The 21,413-nt window shown below is 40.7% G+C and overlaps 1 protein-coding gene across 1 annotated transcript in view; it reads right to left on the reverse strand.

The window, feature by feature from the left end:
• The window catches only part of LOC113015709 (bone morphogenetic protein receptor type-2), a 39,531-nt gene that overhangs the window by 2,358 nt on the left and 15,760 nt on the right, over positions 1 to 21,413 (reverse strand). Inside the window, exons 4-12 of the mRNA XM_026157863.2 lie at positions 10,631 to 10,738; positions 10,290 to 10,381; positions 7,890 to 8,120; positions 6,361 to 6,475; positions 5,088 to 5,248; positions 4,467 to 4,614; positions 3,966 to 4,102; positions 2,876 to 3,048; positions 1,448 to 2,787 (exon numbers count right to left, since the gene is read on the reverse strand). Coding sequence (XP_026013648.1) covers positions 1,448 to 2,787; positions 2,876 to 3,048; positions 3,966 to 4,102; positions 4,467 to 4,614; positions 5,088 to 5,248; positions 6,361 to 6,475; positions 7,890 to 8,120; positions 10,290 to 10,381; positions 10,631 to 10,738 — 2,505 coding nt within the window. The remainder of the gene's footprint in view (positions 1 to 1,447; positions 2,788 to 2,875; positions 3,049 to 3,965; positions 4,103 to 4,466; positions 4,615 to 5,087; positions 5,249 to 6,360; positions 6,476 to 7,889; positions 8,121 to 10,289; positions 10,382 to 10,630; positions 10,739 to 21,413) is intronic.

Here is a 21,413-nt window from a genome sequence, read left to right on the forward strand (position 1 = left end):
AGTACTTTATTAAATGAAATATGCCAAACATTTGTAGGTTCCAGTTTGTCAAATGTGATTATTAGATTTAGTCTAGTGATACTCTGGGGCTTCTTGCCAATTCGTTTTATCTGCAGTCAAATTAACACTGAATGTATCTACAATATGTGTGGTTCAAAGCCCGAAATATATATAGACACTAGGGCTGCCACGATTTGTCGACTAGTCACGATTACGTCGACTATCAAAATCGTCGACGACTGATTTAATAGTCGACGTGTCGTTTGAAGCTTTGTAAGATCGCAAAAGACGCAGGAATAATAGCAGGATTTAAGAGTGTAATAACGGACTGAAACAGAAGATGGCAGCACAGCATGTACAAGGATGCCAGCTGCCGTTAAACCCCGAAGAAGAAGAAGCAGCTGTGTCCCAGAATTCATAGCGCGGCCCAGCTTAGTTTCCAACAATGGCGGTAGCTAGTTAGTTTTAATATTACTCTTATTATTCTTTCTGGGTCACAAAATAAACGTTTAACATATTTTCAGGCGAGAATGTAGCTGTGTAAACCTCAAATATCTGCTCAGTTTATCAGGACACCACATATTTTCAAAAGCGCTCCGACGTTTTCGGAGACGTCTGTTACCCACTAGCTCGATAGCTAGCCGGGGGCTAGGTCACTAGCGCCGTGAGAACACCGGACTCCCGGCAAATTGTTTTCAAACCCACCGCCGTCTTTCGCGACTCAGGTTAAATATATATGAGTCACTTAGATAAATTAAAAATGTTATTGTTTGGCTTTTTTTTAGTATTTTATTTGTTCCTGAGTAAATCGGTTTGGCTGAGATTAAAGTTATAGTTTTTACACAGCTGATTATCAGAAGTGTGAGATGCTGGAGAATATACTCCGGTGTCCTGTTATATTTTAGATAGCAAGGAGTTTATTAAACTTTACCGAAACAATCTGCAAATTTCATTAAAATTGAATAAACTATCATCTTGTCTTTATTTTTAGTTAGCACCTTAAAAGCTTAAAGCTGTAAGCTAATGATAGTTATATAAGAGCAGATGCTGCTGGTGCAATAAGCTGTAGTTTTATGTCCAGTGGATGATGATCTGATTAGTCGACTAATCGCATAAATAATCGGTGACTAGTCGACTATCAAAATAATCGTTTGTGGCAGCCCTAATAGACACACACACACACACACACACACACACACACACACCTTTGTGCTTCCAAAAATAGTCAGTTTAGCAACAAATTGGATTAGCTGCCACTGAAAACAGCCCCTCATGGAGATGTACCATTTCTCCATGTTCAGTAATATTTAATATAAACAACAGAGACCTGCTCTGTTTGGAAATTACTGAACCCTCTGAGAAATTTAAGAGTTGTTTTTAGACAATTAAACTGCAGTATGATCCAATGGGCCAATACAACTACAGAATACTTGCAAATGATTTTCACCTAGTGAGGCCAGGTCCTGTGTTGTGAAGGACAGATCCAGAGAGTTAGGTCTCTCTGGCCTACGGGCTCTGGGCTGCCTGAGCAGGGCCTCTCCTCTCATGGTGACTGGAGCTTCCCCCTGGGGGTCTGTTGCAACAGTGCCCGACAGTGAGCTTTCTCCTGGGGGCACCGTAGTTTCCCTGCTTGTCCCCTCACTGCTTCCCTCTGGCTCGCCTTCATCACTTTCTCCGCCGCTGTCGCCATCCCCCTGGCCATGCCCTGTGTTGCTGTTGTTGTTGTTGGTGTTGGGTCGGGCCGAGCGGAGAGCGGTCACATTCGTGGACGCGTCTCTTTGATCAGGCTGCTCTCGTTCTTGGCTCAAAAGAGGCTCGTGTTCATCGGGGCTCGCTGTGATGACGCCGAGGGACAGCCGGCTGTCATCTGACCTCAGAGCTCCAGATCCATTGTGAGTTATGTTGGAGCCTCCAAAACCTGTCGCTCCACCTGTTACTATGGATGAGATCCCAGCACTGATGTGACCATTGACGGTGCCGTTAATGGCTGCATTGGCATGTGTATCCCGTCGAACAGGTAAGTTGTTTGTGCCTGTGCCTCGGTGAACCTCTCCAGCCGAATTTGTGCCCGTAACTGTACTAATGTTCATCTTTGTTCCCTCCACCTGGCGCAGGTTGGACTTTCCTGAGCGCCCAAACTTAAACCTTAGTGAAGAGGAGGAGGATTCCTTCTTGACAGGCTTGTTGCGCAGGGGCAGACTGGATGGTCTCTTGGGCAAGTTTTGCTGCTTGGGCAAGGGAAAGATGGTAGGGGGCATTGTGGCAGCAGTGTCTGATGTACCGGAGACCTCACTCGCCATCTTTATAAGTGGATAAAGCAGGCTGGAACTGCCAGGACTAAGTGGGTCTGGTGAGCAGAACTGCTTCTGGGAGTGCTCCATTAAGTTCTCATCCGAGCTCTCCTTCAGGTTTTTGTCTACTTCTTTAGGGTCCAGCTTTGTGGTTTCCAGGTCTTCTTGGGTAAGATGTAGGCACACGGGCACTGTGGTGGCCCCTGCGAGTCCCTCTGACTCAGAGATGATAGTGGTAGTCGTAGTAGAGGCTGAAGGGCTACCTCTCATGCCCATGCTGGTGGTGCTGCTTTCTGGGCTGGGCAGACGGGCGTTTGCTTGCTGCTGACGCTCCTGGTTGATGGAATTCCTGTTCCTCTCTCCGGTCCCAACCCCAACTCTACCAGTCAAAGAACTAGTTGCATCCACCTGCGTGTTCTTGGCTACACCTTCATGCTCTTCAATGTACGTAGACGAATGGTCTGTGTACGGGCCAGACTTTGGCGTCATGCGATTTCTGGATCAAAGAAACAGTGTTGAAAACCTCAGCAAGATCATTTGAAACAATGAATACAATGACAGGATGTGGCTTTGTTGAAACATACCTCTCGTTGTGCAGTGTAGTGGACATGGGGTTGAGTGTAGGGCTGACAGACTTGGAGCGGTCCCATATGAGGAGCAGCTCCGCCAGACGCTCCTCAGCGCACTGAGCTGTGAGACGAGCCTCTGCGTCCTGGTCCCAGCAGTCCTCCATTGTCTCTTTCAGAGATCGAACCGCCTGGAAAACACAGCATATTATGGCTATTAACTACATGACTAGTATCAACAATATCAACACTGCAGTGCTTGTAATAGAAACACTTTCTGCATTTTGTCATTTATCCCCTAAGCTGGAGTAACTTTAGAAAATGAACTCTCCACCTGCAACACACACAGAGAAATTATAAACAATTGGGGGGTTTGGTGGTTTGCTTTGGACTATGTAATCAAGTGTATGTCCAATTGAACCAAACCCAGAGCTAGGTTTCTGGAAACAGTGGTCATTTCGACTGCAAATTTTGATTTTGTTTTATTTATTCTTTTCACTAAAACTTCTAAGTTCTTAAAATTTTAGTGAACTAAGTATCATAAGACTAAGAGATATCATAAGACTAAATCTAAAGTTATCAGTTGATTTTTAGTGTTTTTACCGGTGAGATTAGCTTCACAAATTGTCCTTGATATCAATACGTCTACTCTTCTCTCCTTCTGAGCACTGGCATTTTGTTGCATTTTCATGGGCTGAGGCCATCCTCCCAGCCTGTTTGTTGGGAGCAGATCAAATTGGTACATTCTGACCTTACTGAGATTACTTCTGATTGGATCGCTTCCAAACTCGTCCTGCCTTTCTACACAACTTCATCATCTTCACCATCCACATGTACGCAAGTATTTTTGTAAACATTACTAGTTTTTCCCTCACACATAAACAGGATTTTGGAGCTACAGAAAAATTAGCTTCTGAACAAATAAAGCCAGGGTAAACATCTTTGGAAAAGATTGATGGGGAAAAAAATATTTTGCTATATAGCCAAGCTCCAAAACAGACTATTTCTAAGCTTTTTTGTTTGCGGAATTGTTTTGCTATCCTGTTACAATGTGGCAGTATTCTCAAAGCATTCTCATTTTAGCCCTATTCCCTACATACATACGCACCAGACTGTTCTCTTTCCAGGCCTCAGGGAATTTAGGCCTTTGCTTCTCCCTGGATACCAGAACTTGCATGTCCTCAAATGTTGGGTGGTTCCCTGCTTCCGCCTGGAAGGCCATCTGGTACTCTGGCACAGACTCTCCTAGGGATAAGCAGGGACAGGAAGAGAAAAGCCTCGTTTTAGATGTCTATGACATATCAGAAATACCCATTAAGTTTGTTAAAAATGCACCTTTCACCTGGTGCTTCCTTTCCTGAGCATAACACAAGTAGCTTTACAGTCTTTTCTATATTTAATGTGTGCCTTTTTCTTATTTTGTATACATTTTGTCTGTTTGCTATTTATTCCTGCTGTCTTACTATTTATATTTTACTCCTGCACAGTTGGTGTGCAGCACACATAATTTCGTTGTACATGCAGAATGACAATAAATGGCTATTCTGTTCTATTCTTAAGTTGCAGTCCCACAGTAGGAATGACTTAACACAAAGCAGATATAACTCACCAGGGAAAAGGTCAGTACATCTCATGAAGGTCTCCCAGTAGACTAGGCCTAGGGCATACATGTCCACCTGCTTTAGTGCTGCCTCACAGTCCCTCAGGTTCACCGCGCCCTCAAGCACCTCGGGGGCCATGTAACGGATAGTCCCCACCTGGAAGACAAAGAAGGTGTAAGTGGGGGTGTGGTGGAACTGTTAAACTGTCCAGAAATACTGTAACACCGACACAGGTGGGTTTTGTTTGCTGTGGATGTAGTTGGATCACATTATTAGATCTCATAATCTCAGCTTTGACAAAATATCAGCAGGCTATATCTTTGCTGACAAAGTGCTAAACTAAATGAATGCATATATGCCAGAAACCACATTGACTGTTTTCTATAGAAACATAATCTCCTGTAGCCTATAGCCTCTCCGTGTTTAGTTCAGTAGCCATGCCATTTTATTTCATCTGAACTTGATGCTTGTAAGATGCAGTCTATTCTTTGCTGTTTGCTGTCTACTCCCGTTTTAGTAAGCAAATACAGAGACATGCTTAACCCTGACTGCCTGCCTCTGCTGCTGTCTTTCTAGTAGACTACACTCATCAATACAGGTGCATCCTCTGCTTCCTCTTGAACACTCACCTCACTTATAGCGGCGTTTTCCTCTTCCCCGTGCCGTGCTGCTCTGTTCCCTGTCAGCTTCATGGAAAGGCCAAAGTCGATAATGACACACGTGCCATCGGCTTTGACGAGGATGTTTCGGCTGTTCAGGTCCCTGTGTGAAACCGCTGGCTTATACAAGTCTTGAAGGGAGAATTGCAAAATTTAGGCTAATTTCTTTTTCATTAAGGATGTTAGCATGTACAGTACTCCCAAAACCTCTCAGACAGCACACTCAAGCAGGTTTTGTGGGATTTGCTAATGAATGATAATTGATTAAAAAAGGCTTCATATATGCATAGATTCAGATTTCCCTCATTACTCACTGTTCAAAACAAGCTGCACTATTAACAGACAACTAAATCCTCTAATCTAATCTACAACAATGGGATTAAGATCATATCAATGGCCTCCACTTGCAGTATCCTTCTGTCCAGCAGAGGGTGCACGGAAGACTGCTGCAAGCTGTGGAAGTCACCACAGCTATGTGCTGCCTGCTATTGATGTGCAGGACCAATGGGGGGGCGGGGGGGCGGGGGGGCAAGAGATTCTGCTGTTAGCTGCTGCACAGAGCTAACAAACACCAGCTCCCTCTGTCCCTGTTGCCTGTGACTTTAGCCCCCTCTGTCTTTTTTCCTTTGCAAAATAATACAAGTTTATCTTGTTTGTGCTGCAAGTTGGGCTTACAGTCTCTCTTACTCACAAAAAGTATTAGTGTACCTTCTTTCCCATGCCATTTCTTAAAAAAGAAAAAAAGGAGGGCCAAGTGTAGCCAATCAGTCTGAGGTTTGGTGACTTGAGACTCTGGCTCCAGCGAGCTCTACGCTACAGGGATATTCGCATATTACCTCAATTCCTATCTCTCCTCTCTTGTTTGTCTCCCTTTTCCCCTCTCTCTGAGGCTAGCTTGAGGCCAGTCTATAAATACCCATGGCTGGGCGTGTGCTAAGTGTGTACGTGTGTTTTTCAAAATGCAGGGATATACAGCACTCTAAGACAAATTGACCCACGTGCAGCTGCAGTGTGCCGCAAGTAAGACAGCTGAAAGTACTAGGAACAGAGCGGAGAAAGAGAAACACAGGCTATCCAAAGCATTTCTTTAAAAAAACAAAACACAGCAACAAACTAACTGGGCTAAAAACAAAGATACTTTCCCATTTCCCACGACAATTCTTTAAATGTGTTTGTGCTTCAGTAACAGGAGAAAGCGGCAGTCTTGGTAGTAATTAACTCTAAATCTCTCTGTGTAGCTCACCTCCTTTAAAGAGCTCGGTGTGCAGGTAGGCCAGGCCGCGGGTGACAGAGTGAGCCAGTCGGCAGCTGCCCACCCAATCGTTGGTCTGGATGTTCAGGTAGCGACTGAGAGAGCCCTGAGAACCACATGGAGGACAAGAATATAGAGGACAAAGAAATTAAGATGGTGTAGGATGCAGAGTTTCACAGTGTAACTGAACCAAACATCTTATCACTGCACTTCCGTCGAGTTTTGAGGCAACTGCAGTGATTTTATTGTTCTGCAGTAGAAAAGTCATTTATGATTTAGATGAAAAAAATCTGGCATAAAGTTATGACATCTTATGATAGGTATCAGCAACAACTCTATGAAAACTGGTTAGTGGAAATTATATTGGATATTATTAATTTCCTGCTTCAATTATCTCCATCAGTCTTGGCTGGGCCTAGTGCACCAAACAACCCCCCCCGCCCCCTCCCTCCCAACACACACACATTTAATTTTTTTCTCTCACAATCAATCACAAGGCAATTTGTGCATCCGTTACTACAGAAAATTACATTACATCTGTTCATTTTAAATTGATTATATTATCATTTACTTGAATGCATTATATGTCCCAGTCTCCTGTCCTGGACTGCACTGTGTTTCCATGACAATGTGTATTAGGACTAATGGTTATCATAAATTAGAGGTTCCTTTTATAGGCTGGACTGCAAGTCAGCTGACTAGTAATTAGCTCAAGGTTTGGACAACAAGCATATTGAGCTTTTTGCTAAGTACACATTAAAATTGAAGTTGAGTTCCTAAGAGTAGCTTTCAGCAGTCAGTGTTAAGGTTCTTTTTATGTGCCTCTTTTTAACCTACTCAACATTTTTTCTCTTCTCTGCTACATTTTGAGAATGGCTGGAAGCACACTTCCAATAATGACACTGAAAAAACAGGATAAGTTAGCCATTTTTGTTTGCAATAAAGACATGTTAGATGTTGGTTGTGGGAGATTTTACATAGACTGAAGAGGTTTTAATCATCTTCTCATGCTGCTACTTCAAATTACTATCTTCCTATTGGCAAAACAAAGGTGGCCTTAACTGTGAAACACTGACAGGAAACACATTCAAATTATCAAGTGTGTGTCCACAATTTTCTCTCAGTGAACCTGCTTTAATATGTCCAGATGTTATGGAGGCACTATAAACAGCCAGTGTTTATGTTACCTTTCTAGCTGGAGAATGCCCTTTAATTGGCTGAGCTAGTGTGAGGAGAATTATTGATGCTGGATGCAGCATGAAATCGTATTACAGTTGCTGTAATTATTGACTGACTTCCTTATTAAAACGCCATGAGTTTGATTTGCTGCACCAGCTGTGTTTGCTTCTCCCAGAATTCTGTAGTATTAAATTAAACAGGCGTTGTCAATCCTCCATTACTCAAAGCTTAACAAATAGTTCAAGGAACAGCAGGTAAAAAGAAAAAGAAAACACTCTGTATGCTGAACACACATGCTTCATGTATAACACTTACATGGGTACTGCTTCCCCTGTACTCACATGTGGGTAGTAGTCCATGACCAGCAGGTACTCTGTGCGTCCCTCTGGGCCCGTCCGCTCATCGGCTGCCACGAACCGAGAAATGTTATCATGCTCTAGCAGCGGCAGCCGGTAGATAGAGCATTCGTTGAGGAAGTTCTGTCTGTTGGCTGCAGTAAACACCTTTACGGCGACAGGCCGCTCATCCAGAGAGCCGCAGTACACAGCTCCATATCTGCCACGCCCAATCAGCTGAAAGAGGTGGTGACAGCAGACTTCTTTGACATTCTAGACCTTTGGTACTTGTTTGTCTAGTAAGAGAATATCTGAATGAAGCGGTAATTATGTCTGAGTTGGTTTGAGTCCTATTACAGAAACACTAGCACACAGAAAAGACTTTTTGCAAACACGAAAGAGCCAAAAACAGAAACGGTAACAGAGGTAGGTACGACAACAAACCCAGACAGGCAGGGAAGAAGACAGATAGGAAAGGAAAGAAAGTAAATTACAGGCAAACAGCAGAGTTAAACAGCCAAATCATTCAATTAGAGAGCTGAAAAAACAGCAAGCCATTAAGCCCCAAACAGTCTGGCTAAAAAGTCATCAGCAAGAGGTTAAGAACTGAATTTACCAGGGCATTTATTTCTGGGCAATTTTCATCTCCAAACATTCGTGCCTGGTTATAAAATCTACTGCGGGAAACAATGGACCCTGTTTTGTCTGAGTAAGGTTTGCTGGCTTTCCAGCCCTCAGTTTAACGTGAAGGAACATGTGCCTGCGTTTGATAAACTGCAAGGACAGTGTTCTGAATTCAACTCCTGCCTGAACAAAATGTCACTCTCTCTCTCTCACTGACTCTGAATTTAAACCCACTGAACAGATGTCAGAAAGAGGAGAAAAACATGCCTGCACCAGTGTCGTTGGGTCATTATGTTCATATCTTATTTCTCTCATGAAAGTACACAACGGAAATTGTATTTTCTAGCTGTTGTTCATTTTAACTGGCCTAACATATACTAACACACACACACACACTCGCTTCTTTTTTGTGGGACAATCAACTGCTGTGACTCTTGGATCTATTTACTATCATTTTGTGATAAGGTGACTAAAAGTAAAGAGTTTGCTTATGTCTTTTAAAGAATATACTTTATGTACTAAAATGTAAGATTGAATGTTTTATTTCTTCTCCTAAAAGGTCAGTTTGAACCTTCGGGATCCCCGACAGCCGAAAACTGAATGTTTTAGGTCAATTAGTAGTTACTGACACAACTACACATATTTTTTCAGAATATTTAAGTGTTTACCTCTTTGAAATAAATGGTGAATACTACTAAGGACAAACTGGCAGGTTGATAACCAATCCTAGCTTTAAAAGGAAAGCTCATGCTTGCCATACACCACAGTGGGATAGTGCACTCAGCATGAGTCACAGACTGAGAGTCAGGCTGAAAAATGCCAGAATTTCATTTGAGGAATCAGGTTGTAAACAACCAAAAAATAGCCCGTGTTGCTTTGGAAATTTCAGCATATTGCAGAAATTGAGTTTGTAGGAAACTGAACTATGATGATGACATTAAATGGAAACATTTTAATAAGTGAAACTGTGATTTTGAAATTTTGCTGCCATCCTGCTGTCTCCCTGGACTTACTTTAATCAGATCCAGCATTAATTTGTATTCCAGTCCTTTGTTTATATTGCTAACGTGGCTGCATCCAAACTCTGCCGACTTCCTATCACATTATGAGCTCTCCCTCTTTAGTATCAGGATTTCAGGATCCTGTGACAGTGTAAGCACATTTCTATTTTTGTATGCCTGCCCCTGTCACTGAATGCCTCCTGTTGTGATCAGATGATAAAAGTCACATTGAAATGACAAACATAACCAGAATCCTTGATGTATTTTGAGTGCATTTTTGTTTTCTCCTTTCTCTTTCTAGCTTAGAGTCTCTGTACTCTCAAAAACACACTACCTTGTGCAGAGATGCTGGAGAAGCAACATCATCTTTTTAAAGAAAAAACAAAAAAAACCCACCAGTATAAAGGCCTCAGGATTTGGAGGAGAAAAAAAGGAAGAAGAGGGATTTACTTTACTATTTTCACATACATCCCTATTGTACCAATTAAAAACTAAGAATAATGTGCTGTGTGGAACCATGGCAGTAATCTTACTAAATCTAGAGTATTTAAATAGCTGGACAACAATTCAGTCATGGCTGTATTTTCTTCCTATTGGCTCATTTGATCATGTTGAGCTGGCACATCCCACCGCTACACTAAATACTCTGGCTCTTTCCTGGGCCAGAAAACAAACTGATTCAACTTATGAAAGATGACTGCGCAGCTCCAAACTAAATATATTCCAAGTCACAGCTCCTGCAGCCACAAAAGAGGACAAGGAGTCTGATGTGCGCACTGACCTCCAGCAGTTTGAGATTGTCCAGGTCCAGAGAACTTTCCGAACCCGCAGCTTCCATCATATTCAGATTGTGAAGGCCTTGTTTGCCATTTCCTATAATACACAGGATACAAAAAACACAAATATATAGACACATTTATGTGTATGAATGTGAGAGTGAATGAATAGTGGTATTGTAAAGCGCTTTGGGTGCCTTGAAAAGCACTATATAAATCCAATCCATTATTATTATTTAAGCAAAACAACAGCTCTGATTTAGTTCATCAAATTCTACCAAAAAACATTTAAAAAGCCTTGAATAATGAATTCTCTTCCTCACACCTTGGCGTCATGGCAACTCACCATGCATCATGCGGTAACCAAAGAAGGCTGCTGCAGCTACCACAGCCAGCACGGAGACTGTTGCCAGGGCGATAATTACCGTCTCTTTGTAGCCCAGTGTGGGAGGATCTACAAGCAGATGAAAACATTGTAAATAAAAGTAAAAATCAAACTGTGACCTTTCTGTTATATTTGGGCCTGAGGCTGGGGGTTAATGGTCAAAGCCACTCTCTGGCCTTTGATTTCTAAATAAGAGTCAGAGGAAAGAAATGTACTACAGCTACACCCAGCTACCAGTTCTAAAAGGTACAGTCTGATGCAATGGAGCACAAGAGATGTGCAATACAACAGTATTGATTCATTTATGCCTATAAAAAGGGTGTAAATCTTCACGAGCATCATCAGATAAAAATACAAACCATTACCATTAAGAAGATTTTATTTAAATCAGGTGATTAAAACAACATAACTGGACATTTTCACAGGTTTTTTTTTTTTCCTTTTTACCACGGCATAGCTTAGGGTTTTATCTCTTTATGAAGCGCCTTGAGGCGACTTATGTTGTGATTTGGCGCTATATAAATAAAATTGAATTGAATTGAATCTCTACTGTAATTCTAAACTGTAATTACATTCAGTTAAATTTTATTTAAATTTTATTTATACCACACCAAATCACAACAACAGTCACCTCAAGGCGCTTTGTATTGTCAGGTAGATCCTACAATAATACAGAGAAAAACCCAATAATCATATGACCCCCTATGAGCAAGCATCTCTGAAAACATTAGAGCACTTATGCAAATATGTGATGTCTTGATAAATCGAGCAGATATTTGAAGTTTACACAGCACCATTCTCGCATGAAAATATCTTAAAAGTTTATTTTGTGACCCAGAAGGAGTAATATTTCAAACTCCGCCACTCTGTGTTCCTCCGCCACTGCCTCATTTGAGTTTTGGACGAAATGGATTCTGGGATATTGCATTTCATCATTTCGAGCTGATTGGAGACCAAAACAGCCAATCAGATTTTTTTGCACGAAGTCTGTGATTGGCTGGTTTTGTAGCACAAATATAACGTGTAGAGAAAGAGTTGAACGTGCACGGGCAGAAATGTTGAGAGCGCAAGTAACACATTGCGAGCGAGCGCAAATGCAAAAACTGAGCAAGCGGGGCTGCTATTGTGTGTGTGTATGGATAATAGCAAACACTGAAATACATTTTCAGCAATGAATTTTGTTCACTCAAATTTAGCTTTTCTTTGCTCAAAATAAATTTCTCCTCAAAATGCAACACTTGCACCTGCAAATTTTTTTTTTTAACATGTGCTCAATTTTTTTTTACGTGCGCTCAGAATAGTGGCACAAAAATAACGCCATACACAACCAGTAGTAGTAAGATATACTGGAAAGTTTGTTTTACTATCAATTATTTTTAAATCCTGTTTCCATCGATGATTGTTATCTGTACTTGTACAGATAATTGCTTCTATCACATACGGGCACAAGGACACACATTTACGCACCAAGCTGAACAGTGGTGCAACACATATTCCAGCAGGGTTTTTTCTTCTTTTCTGCTCTTGTGCTGAAGCAGCGTGCCAAAATACAGGTAAGAAAACACAGCTTGTACTAAAAATGGATGTATAATTTAAGGAAATGCATTCACTATTATAATTTCATGTACAACAGGATTGTTTTTCCAAATACCCCTATACTGGTGGAGTCCCACAGAGGCTATTTTATTAATTGCTGTCTGGAGCACTGTGAAAAACATTGTTTTTCCTCTTCCGAGGTTACGCCCACACTAGCCCGGATAGATTTGAAAACGCTGCACGTCCACACTACCGTTTTTGGTCGTTTTCACAGAGTTGCGCGTCCACATTGAAATGGCCAAAAACGCTTACGTTCCAGTAAGTGTTTTCGGCCAGTAAGAAGATTCAACCTGCCTCATTTCGGTCTGCCACTTATTTACTTTCCGGCTCTTTGAAATGTCATGGCAAAATATCGAGGAAAAGCACAGAGTTTTTTTAAATAGACTAACAATGAGGTGGAGTTGTTGCTGCGAGTAACACAAAAGTACAAAGTTGCAAAAGCAAGTGAGAATTAAAGAATTTGAGGAAAAGCTATCTGTAGCATGTACAGACTGATATTAATCTTTAATAGGGCTGTCAAAATTGCCCTCCGCTATCTTAGTTTAATTGGTCACATGACTGCATCACATGACTAACATGCGTCAATGTTTTAGAAATTCTCCGTTTTCGCTGTCTACACTGCGATGCGAAAGCACAGTTTTCAAATGTATGTTTTCGAGAGCATTTTCAAAACGCTGCGTTTTCCATGAGCGAAAACGCCGTCTCAGTGTGGTCGGGAGGCCAAAAGGGAGAGAAAACGGACAGACGGAAGGACGTAGCCTTACTCACAGATGTAATCATAATATTAAAGATAAACCATTTGCAACTCTATAACACACATTTACAAAATGACAATGCTGCACCACATGCTGGGTTACGTTAGCAAGACAGGTAGCTGAATATTGTTTTAAAAGCTGTGACAGAAGACAGATTAAAGATGATGAGAGGAAAGCAGAAATACATCAAAATAACGAGACCAGTGACTAGCTGTGCTCTTAACTACATTTCACATCTCGGATCATGCTAATGAGGGAGTTGTTGATGGCAAAAGGGAAAAACGTACACTGCATAAAGGCAGAACAAGCAGCCTGTTAAGGACTTACTGGATTGCTGCATTACAAAACTTTTCATAGTATAATTATTTATTGTGTTTGCTCTGTGGTGTAATGTTTGGCTGTTTGTTTAATTTCTTCTTTCTTTGTATTCTATGAACAGAAGAATATAAAGGGGCCCATTAATGCTTAAATTATATTGGTGATGACTGATGATGCAATTGGAAACCAAAAGGGAGGTAGGGGTGCACAACAAATGGAGATTAGCAGGTTAGTGGTGTTAAACTCAGAATCTCCTGTGTCATAAAGTTGGCTTTTTTTCACCATGGTAAATTATAGAATTTCAAGAGTTTCTGTAAAGAGGAGTGGGCCAAGTAGTCTCTGCCGCATACTAAAATCATGTTTTGCTTCAGGATCAAATACGTAACTCACTTTTTACTCAATGACTGCAAATTCAGCAGGAGATCAAATATTTTTCATTGATCCTTTGATTTGCAGCCAGCTTTCTGCTAGGGATACATGTACAAGGTGATACCTGCTCTAGCATGCAGCCATCACCGCATGCAGCATAAAATAAATAACTTGTGCGATAAATATACAGATTAACGATTTTCTGCAGCATTAACATCTCATCCTACTTATAAAAATGCTGCAAACTGGTATATTTTCTATGCTGTTCAATAGATTTTTAATACCATTTTATCCTCATCATCTGATAATAACCCTGATTGGAGTAGCTGGCACTTATAGGAAAGATTTTTATGCTTACATCTATTTTTATGCTAGTGCACCTGGAGCCAGAAGTAGACTGACCGGCTTAACAGAGAAAACTGATAACCACTGTCATGACGCACATCACCTCTAACTGAGGGTTTAGGTTTTGTCGAGCCAGCTAACACAGTGTTTAGCTGTGTTTAACATTGTTCCTAGAATAACATTTCACACAACTTTGCATTAAAAGGTACAGTCAATCGTTTTTTGAGTTTATTAATGGGGAAAAAAATAACACTATAAAAAATGGCAAGAATTTCAAAGCAATGTTTGATGATCTTAGTATAATACTTTGGCTAAATAAAAACAATTACTGCTGCTTTGGTAAAAGCAGTAACTCTCGCTCTAAAGTGGTCTACAAAACAAGCAGATTTTAAACATACTAAAAAAGTACGTTGCAATTTTTCTTCCTTCCCAAATAGCAAGTCACCCACCGCACACAACTATCTGAATGCAATTTTAAGTATTTGTGTCTGAAAATGTTTGGGTGTGCCGTAAAGAAAAGAAGAGCTCAAATAAAACAAACATGAATGGCCCAGGGAGCAGTTTATGAAGAGAGAAACAGAGGATGTGTGGGAAGTGAATGTTAAAGAGAAAAAGAAAATATGTAAAAAAGAGAGAATAGTAGGCAGATGGTCGGCTGTTTTTGCTTACCATAACAGATAAAAGCAGTTAGCTGAGGTGGAGACAAGCAGATATTAAATATTTTAACACTCGCACCCTCACATATACTACTACTGTGCACAAACAGTGGAGAGTCCACAAACACACTTTCTTGCATCTGTTACAAAAGTCAACACAATGGATATGTCATGAAACACACGTATTTTATAAATAATTGATGGCTTCCAGACCCTAAGGGCAACTCTGACTGACATACTACAATGAGCATGGATGTACACACTCTAGTGTGCACACGTGGGGGATTGACTAGGCTCGGCTGAAATGCCAAGGTCACAGAGTTCATAATTAACAAGAGTGTTTTACAGGAAGTCATGTGACAGAACATACCAAGAGACTGTTAGAATCTCCCAACCATCCCAGACAGTGCCAGCTCTGCTGCCTTAAGAACATCAGAGAGGCAAAACTGAAATACAGGAGCATTTGCATTAAGCTTTAAAAAAAAAAAAAAAAAGGAAATTTATATTTCACCATTGAAACTTATGTGACAGCTGTAGTCGCTAATTAAAGCGCATCTTAAGATTTTGATGTGATTTTGATGTTGACGAATTAAAGTAGTTTTAAAGTAGTTCACTATTTGGTCAGAAAAGGGGTAAATTCTCACACTGGAGAAATGAAAATTAGCAAATACCCCTAACCAGGGCTCGCAAAATCTGTAATAAACTCTCTTTTCCAAAGATGAGTGATTCCTCAATCAGATACAGGGCTCGCAATACGGGCTAGCGATTTTTCCAGTCGGGCTACCAAAATCTCTCTCTGCCCTGCCCGTCGGGCTATCGCAGGAAGGAAAAATATATGTCAATGCTTTTGCATTCTTTCAGAAATGTAGCTGGGTAATTATGTCATTGGCATCGGTGAGCCACTGTCAATATGTGACATAATGAAATCCAATTGAATTTGTGCTTGTTTTTTTGCTTTCACTTTGCAATCACGTGAACTGTGTATAGAGAGCGACAGCACTGATTGGTGAGTGATGATAATTTGTGCACCAATTCCTCTGACATCGTCTTATTAATCGTTGGCTTACTACGCAAACATGCCAAGTGAAATCTCCGGCAGCAAGCTTAAACATGTGAGAGGTTGATCACGCAGAGAATCGCTGAGGGTTATGTGAGTGCGTGTGTAAAAGCAGCAGGATATATATTTTAGTTCAGCTGAGCCAAATAAGACAGGTCAGGGTGAAGAAGTGACAGCCAAAGAAAAGCTTACCACAAAATGGAAAAGTTATGACAAATCAGACTATAAGGCAAAAAGAAAGTGCACCTTTATGGTTTCATGGACAAAAGAATTTCTGTGGCTGCGATATGATGAGCTAAATAACCAGGGCTGCACATAAGTGGTCCGCAGGTGCGCATTCGCTGTCAAAATAAAAAACGCGCACAAGATAAGAAGGTGCAACGCGTGTTTGCGTACATACGATTTTCTGGAAGAGGACAGACATTTGTTTAGAACTCTTAAAGATGTCGAAGAAGCAAGCTCCTTTAAGCAATTACTTTGGTTTCGCAATTTACAGTTTACAGGTGAAGATTTTTCCGCAATTTTTGTAGTCCGAACCACAAAAGAAGCACGTATTCTCGGAAAAGTGGTTGCAGGAGGTGAGCTGGCTTCAAACAAATGATGAACGCACAGAGATTTGGTGCAGAATGTGCCGTGAAAATCCCACTCTAGTGGACAAAAACAGTGCTTTTTATATGGACGCAAACACGCGTTGCAACTTCTTATCTGGTGCGCGTCTTTTATTTTGACAGCAAATGCGCACCTGCAGACCACTTATGTGCACCGGTGTAAATAACAATGTTCTGCCGGGTGTGTCGTTGGTTTTCTCTCGATTTCTGAGTCGACAAGCGCCTTTGTTACTGGGACATGTAATTTTAAGAAAGGCCCCCATTAGAACCCATGAGAAATGCAAGAAATGCATTATTGCTCAGTCTGCAATATCTTTACCGGAACAAACACCAACTGCAAATAACATACTAAAAATAAACCTGGAAAATCTGTTTAGAACAGTGTACTATGTTGCAAAGAGTGAACTACCACTGGCAAAATTTAGCAGCCTTTGAAAACTTCAAAAAGCAAATGTCCTAGATCTTGGTTCCACTTGCCTCTTACCCGTGACTTCAGTGGAAATTCAGGATCTGACACAGACTGATTCATGTTCTACACAGTTCTTACAAGTTCATAGAAATTTCTGTTCAATTAGAACCAAGTATTTGAGTTGATGATTGTAATTTTTATACAATGTTGTAATTTGTGTTTCAACAATTTTTTGATTAATGTTTTGTTTCCGTTATAATAATATACTTTAATGTATAATATTATAACGGAAACAAAACATCAATCAAAAAATTGCTCTGTTTTTTATTCGGGCTACTTAAATTTATTTTGGGCTACCAAAAACTGAAGAGTCCCTGCCTGAAGGGCTACCAGGGACTTTGAAATTTTGCGAGCCCTGCCCCTAACCCTAACCCACATAGTGGAAAGTCAGAAATCATGTTATTAGAATTATAACTTTTATTTACTTAGTGGTCAGAAGTTCAACAAGACATAAGAACTAAATTCTAAATCATCTCACCATTGAGTGAATATTTGGACGAAGTTTGAACGAGGTTTCTCCAGGAGTTGTTGAAATACCTTGTCCGGGAGAATGTGACATACATAGGAGTGTATAGATAACTTAAAAATGTATCTCCAGCCGCAGGTGAATGAATAATTTTTGCAGTCTTTCCAATTTTTCTCTTCTACGTCTAAATCTATTTCATTTTAGTAACTAAATTAAAAAGTGCCGATATACAAAGGTGATGCACTGTCCCTGCTCCTGTATTGCAGCCACAGCCAAAATACATTCAGAAGGTAAGATGAGTGCTGAGAACCCAGCTCAGTGGTAGGAATAAGATCTGAGCTATCGATACATATGCTACCAGATCAGATACCCAGCTAGAATAATATGCTGGCCACAGGAGGAGACCCAATACTACTGATGTCAAAACATAAAATCTCCTCACAATATAGAGGCTTCTACCCAAAGTCCAGCGGCAGAAACAAGAAGGATGAGAATTATTGCCAGAGCTACAATCCAGGAAGAAACACACAAATACATCAAGAACATGGGTCCACAATATGAGCTCCTCCAAGAATGGCTCAGGCAGAGAAGACAGATGGTGATGAAGAAAAGGAGGAGGAGCTATCATGTACCATTGACAAAGGAAGTAGCTGACATCAAGAAAACCTACAACTAGCTAATAAAGGCCCATCTAGAGGACGCCGCGGAGGTTCTGATTATGGCAGCACATGAATATGCCCTAAGCACCAGATCCATAGAGACAGGTCTTTCACAGCCAACATGACAAGTTACAGCCAGTGAAAAGTACTGAACTGGAGACAGTTGAATACTTTGTAACAGGATTTAAGATGCAAGCTGGGACATTGTACAGGCACAACCAAGAAGCTGGGATAGTGTAGAGTAGGGCTGCTCAATTAATCGAATTTTAATCGCGATTCCGATCTGGGCTTTCAACGATCATTAAAAATGACTGAGTCGATTATTAGCCCCTCGCTCATGCTTTACTGCTCCGTGTGGCAAATCGAGCGCAACTCTCTGCATTTCGAACACGCGTCACAACAGTTAAGAGGACCCGAGGGAAGCTCGGAAAGCTAAGCAGGAGTTATTTGGAGAGGAGAGTGACTGCCGTTGGTTGAAAAGAGAGGTAAAAAAAACTTCAGTGGTGTGGAAACATTATGGGTTCGCGGAGTCAGACGTGGATCAAGTAGACACAGTGTGTAAACTTTGCTACAGTGTCGTAGCTGCACCACAGAGCAACACTGCAACGTTCACTAAACATAGATGTTTACATTTTTCATTTATTTTTTATATTGCAAACATTTGTACTGTTATCAGTATTTGCACACTATGTTATATTATTTTTTGACAATCTTTAAAACCATTTTTCAATACATTGTTATTGTTAAATAAATATCGTCAAATAATCGAGATCTCAATTTCAGTGAAAATAATCGTGATTATCATTTTTGCCATAATCGAGCAGCCCTAGTGTAGAGGAACTTCTGTGCTGCCAAATGGATTAGACATCCCTAGTCCTGATGGGAGACGCTGCCGAAGGTGGTTGAAAACAACAGGGCTAAGGTCCTGTGTGGACTTCTTCAAGTTCCAGATAGGGCTGCTCGATTATGGCAAAAATGATAATCACGATTATTTTCACTGAAATTGAGATCACGATTATTTGACGATATTTATTTAACCCTTTAAGACCTACTATAGAACCAAGTCCACCAGAGCTTATATTATTTTTTTACATGCTGTAGTGCCATTTGTGGGAGCATTTCAAGTTGCTATACATCAATACAACTGTTATAGCCCATATTTTAATAATATGTATGCATTAAGTCCATAGTAATTACATAAATTGCAAAAAAGTGCAATAAACTACAAAAAAAATTGAAAATCGCTTTTGTTTTGTTTACATATATTTCTACTTGGAGAAATTTAAGAGGCTTATCCCTCAAAACTTTAAATACAATAAAGTTGCAAAAAATAGTTTACAACAACAGGAAATTTATTTTTGAGTGTCTTCATAGTTTTATTTTGGAGATACAGCAATTTTTATATACTGCAGGAAAAACAAAAAACAATCCTATGATGCAAATTTGCAAAGAAAACAGCATGTGCATCATTTCACTGTGGGAAGTCTTACGAACAGCTGATGGATCGGCAAAGCGTGTTTCTGGAATATTATGTTTTTGTTCCTGCAAGCGCTTTTTATGCAATTTTTGCAAAGCTATATGTGGAACGAAACCGTGACCGAGGACAAGCTGATGGCATCAGATGTAAGTACAACTCCTCCAGTTTCATATGCAAAACAAATTATTGCGCTAGCTTACACGGTTCAGGTTCTACAGGGATTTAAAAATAGTTATGCAAAACGGAGCGTGCTGCTCTGACCGGCTTTAAAGGGTTAACAATGACTTTTAAAAAATAATATAAAATAGTGTGCAACACCACTGAAGTTTTTTTTTTTTAAACTCTCTTTTCAACCAACGGCAGTCACTCTCTCCTCTCCAAATAACTTCTGCTTAGCTTTCCGAGCTTCCCTCGGGTCCTCTTAATCAGCGGTCTCCAACCTTTTTTGCGCCACGGACGGTTTATGCCCGACAATATTTTCACGGACCGGCCTTTAAGGTGTCGCGGATAAATTAGGGAGGGGCTAATAATCGGCTCTGTCATTTTTAATGATCGTTGAAAGCCCAGATCGTAATCGTGATTAAAATTCGATTAATTGAGCAGCCCTAGTTCCAGACAAGCAGTTGCTGGCCATCCAACCAGACAGAGTAGTGGTTATCAGCACAAGACTGCAGTTATCATAGATGTGACAATCCCAGCAGACAGAAAAACAGAGAAGTACCAGGAACTTGAGAAAAAACTGGAGCAGAAGTGGAAGCCAAAGGGCAAAGTGGTGCCTGTGATAATAGCAGCATTAGCAGCTGTAACCCCTAAACTGAAAGAGTGACTTCAGCAGATTCCATCACATCATCCAAAAAAAAACAAAAAAAAAAAACAGTGCAGTCCAGGAAACAGCAAATTTGTGAACCCTCAAACTCCCAGGCCTGATTGAAGACCTGAGCTTGAGAAACACACACATGGCATACAACTAAACCCTGAATTGGGACCTCCTGTATCAATAAATGCGTACATTCTCTGTAAACTTCTAACTTCAGTAATTTTAAATAAAATGATGAATTCCGAAGCTTTACTTAAATTTCTGTACCTACAAGTTTCTTCACTACACGAATAGGCGTTAAGCCAATCGCCTGTTTTCTAACTCGTCTCAGTGCCTCTTACCTAGACCTTAATGTCACTCTTGAATCTTGGCCTAAGATCATTCAGACAGCCAACTGATTCAAACCATTTCCTACTTCTAACAACACAAGAGTACGTCTGCCCAGACATGCCGAGAAATAACACCGTACTGAAAACGGAAACAGGATTTAGAGTTACAATACAACACAAACTTGAGTTTCCAGCAGCATCAATTTTTTCCCCTACAATTTCTTTTCTTTGTCATCTGTCTACACAGTTGAACAGTCACCGGCACACCCACAGACAGACGGATAAAGCAGACGCCATGTAATCCGTGGAATGCAGAGAGACGACATGGATGGTAGGAAGCGTGTTTGTGTGTAGGCAAGGGAGATGACAAGCTGCTGTTGCCACCGCCCCACCTCATGCTCTTTCATTCACGGGTCAACCTTGAGAAGAATTAACAATTAACAATTTATCTGTTTGCTTTGTCTGACACCTTTCACAGTATTCAGTCACGACTTAAACCGAATCCCCTATCAACCACTGTCATGGTCCTTTAGGGGTTATAATCTACACGGCTCCTAAGAGTGGATGTGGACAATACTATAATGTCATTTGTTGTATCCAGTTCTTCATCTTTCTGATCCACCGTTGTCAAGGTTTTCTAACTGGTGACAATTGGAAAGGTCATCTCAAAGTCCCTGTTGCTAAATGATATAGCAGACTAGCAAAGGGGGCTAGAGAGAGCAATAAGTAGGTGTAGCTATGGCAGCCCTTTTTTGTCTATCTAGGACTAAAAAAAGTCAATGTAACAATTAATAAAACCATAAATTTGGATCAGATCTGACTT

This window comes from Astatotilapia calliptera, chromosome 23 (genome assembly GCF_964374335.1).
Source record: "Astatotilapia calliptera chromosome 23, fAstCal68.1, whole genome shotgun sequence".
Lineage (NCBI taxonomy): Eukaryota > Metazoa > Chordata > Actinopteri > Cichliformes > Cichlidae > Astatotilapia > Astatotilapia calliptera.